General features: G+C 42.6%; 1 protein-coding gene across 1 annotated transcript; it reads left to right on the forward strand.

Moving 5' to 3' along the window:
• The first annotated feature begins 297 nt into the window (after positions 1–297).
• Positions 298–2,043, forward strand: LOC103928061 (F-box protein SKIP22). Its single transcript, XM_009337072.3, has one exon. It carries the CDS (start codon positions 346–348, stop codon positions 1,825–1,827), a length of 1,482 nt encoding a protein of 493 aa, XP_009335347.2. The 5' UTR covers positions 298–345; the 3' UTR covers positions 1,828–2,043.
• Positions 2,044–2,255: the final 212 nt, after the last annotated feature.

Here is a 2,255-nt window from a genome sequence, read left to right on the forward strand (position 1 = left end):
ATTCCTTAATTAAAAAAATAATATAGGTGTAAAAAGAGATTACATGTGTTCAAATAAAAATTTTCAAGAAACAATAAAAATATGGACAAAAAATAATGTGTGATCACGGTTAAGCCACGTCAACATTTATATTAATTTTTTTTATAGAAATAATAAAACAAGGAGTAATAAGAATAGAAAATGTTGACGTAACTTAACCGTCACCACACAAACAAAAAGACATGAAGAAAGTATGGAAATAAGAGAGCACACCATCTATCTCCAAAAATAATACCTATGCTTTAAGAGTAAAAGAAAAATGGGACTTGGGGGCACAGAAAATCAGAAACGAAAAACCAAACGAGAATGAAACTGAGAGTGCGATCGATAGAAACCAAAGAAACCATTCGAGTGGAGGTCCCCGATCTCTGCTCTCTCCACCACCTAAAACAAACCGTCTCCCAATTAATCTCCGCCGCTCCTTCCTCCTTCCGCCTCTCCCTCAACCACCGCGACGAGCTCCAAGCGCCATCCCCTCACGACTCCCTCCGCTCCCTCGGCATCACCTCCGGCGATCTTGTCTTCTACACCCTCGACCCCTCCTCCCAAACCCTAGCTTTGCCTTCCCATCCAAATTTGCACTCCTCCGCAGAATCCCCAAATCGAATTGAGCCCCAATGTTCGCATTTCCGTAACTCCGAAACCCTAATTGACAAAGGGGGTGTTATGGACGATTTGATTGGTGAAGATCCGAGGTCTGGAGGTTCCAATTCGGAAACCCTGGTAGTTTCTGGTGCCCGAAGTATGGAAATTGATGATCCGTCTGATGGGCTAGGGTTGGAAAGGTACTCGGTTCCTTTTTTCTTGAAGCGGGTACTGAGGGAGGAGTTGGGAGAGGATCGTAGCAATCATCATAAGCTATTGTTGATTTCTGTACATGCTGTGCTATTAGAGTCTGGTTTCGTTGGGTTCGATTCACTTTCGAGTATGTTGGCCAATCAAAGGACGGGTTCAACGATTTCGCTTTCATATACTTTGCCGGAGCTTTTGCGAAATCGGGGCAGTGATCGTAATGGGGTTGAAGGGGTTGTGTTTAAGTTTCAGAATTTGGGGCATTTTGTGAATGTTTATGGGTCTTTGGCCTTTGGCGGTTCTTCACCCCATCAGATATGTTTGGACAAAAACAGATTTGCCCCAATGATCGAATTCATTTGGGAAAACCAAAATGTGCATGAGAGAGATGGGTTAGCCCCAGAGAGAGAAGTTTTAGAGTTTTGGAAGATTGTGAAAGATGGGATCACATTTCCATTGCTGATTGATCTTTGCGCAATGGCGGGTTTGCCCGCCCCACCGAGCCTTATGCGCCTTCCACCGGAGCTCAAAATGAAGATTCTGGAGCCACTGCCTGGTGTCGACGTTGCCAAGGTGGGTTGTGTTTGTAAGGAGCTGCAAAATCATGCTAATAATGATGAATTGTGGAAGCAGAAGTATGCTGAGGAGTTCGGTAATGGCAGCAAAGGAGAAAGAACTGGAGGTGAGGGAACAGTGACTAACTGGAAGTTTAGGTTTGTTGGAAATTGGGAGACTAGGAAGCAACAAATGAAAGCAGTAGTGATGTGGAGATCAATTGAGACGCCTTATTCCAACCATATCAGGAGGGACCATAACCCACTTGTACCTCCAAGGATTGGTGGAATAATTGGTGGGGATTATGACCGCTTTCCACTCCTAGGTGCCGTTGATCCTACTGGACAAGCACATCCTCTACAACAACCCCGAATATCTTATATGCGGCGTAATTTTTCACCCAACTGCAATCTGGGCAGTCTGGGAGGGTTCAATATCTAATCTGGTGGTTTGAAGGTTGCTGGAACTGAAGCTGCAGGTTCATGTTTCATATGCATAGTATATATAATAAGCATATTGTTTAATCTCCAGCTAGTATTAAGACTAAATTATCGTAAACTTTAGCTTTTTTTTGTTCTTCTTGTTGATGCATACGTTTGTTGTTACTTATGTTGATTACCGTTGGATTTTGGATATAATTTAAAGTCAAGTTCTGTAGTTTTGGTGTAGGTCTGTCTGTTTTTGATGTGCATATAAGCTGCTCTGCTGAATATTTACTTATTTCTGCCGGTGCTGAGACGATAGTACCGTGTATGCCAACAGGCAACTTCTTGTTTTTCAAGCTAACATTCTGTCTAGACTGAACTGAACCACATTTGTGAATAGTCGTTGTAACGATACCCACAAATCAAAAATTCAAAAGACAAGTT

Source organism: the organism of the source record quoted next, unplaced genomic scaffold, assembly GCF_019419815.1.
Source record: "Pyrus x bretschneideri cultivar Hongxiangsu unplaced genomic scaffold, Pyrus_bretschneideri_v1 Contig77, whole genome shotgun sequence".
NCBI lineage: Eukaryota > Viridiplantae > Streptophyta > Magnoliopsida > Rosales > Rosaceae > Pyrus > Pyrus x bretschneideri.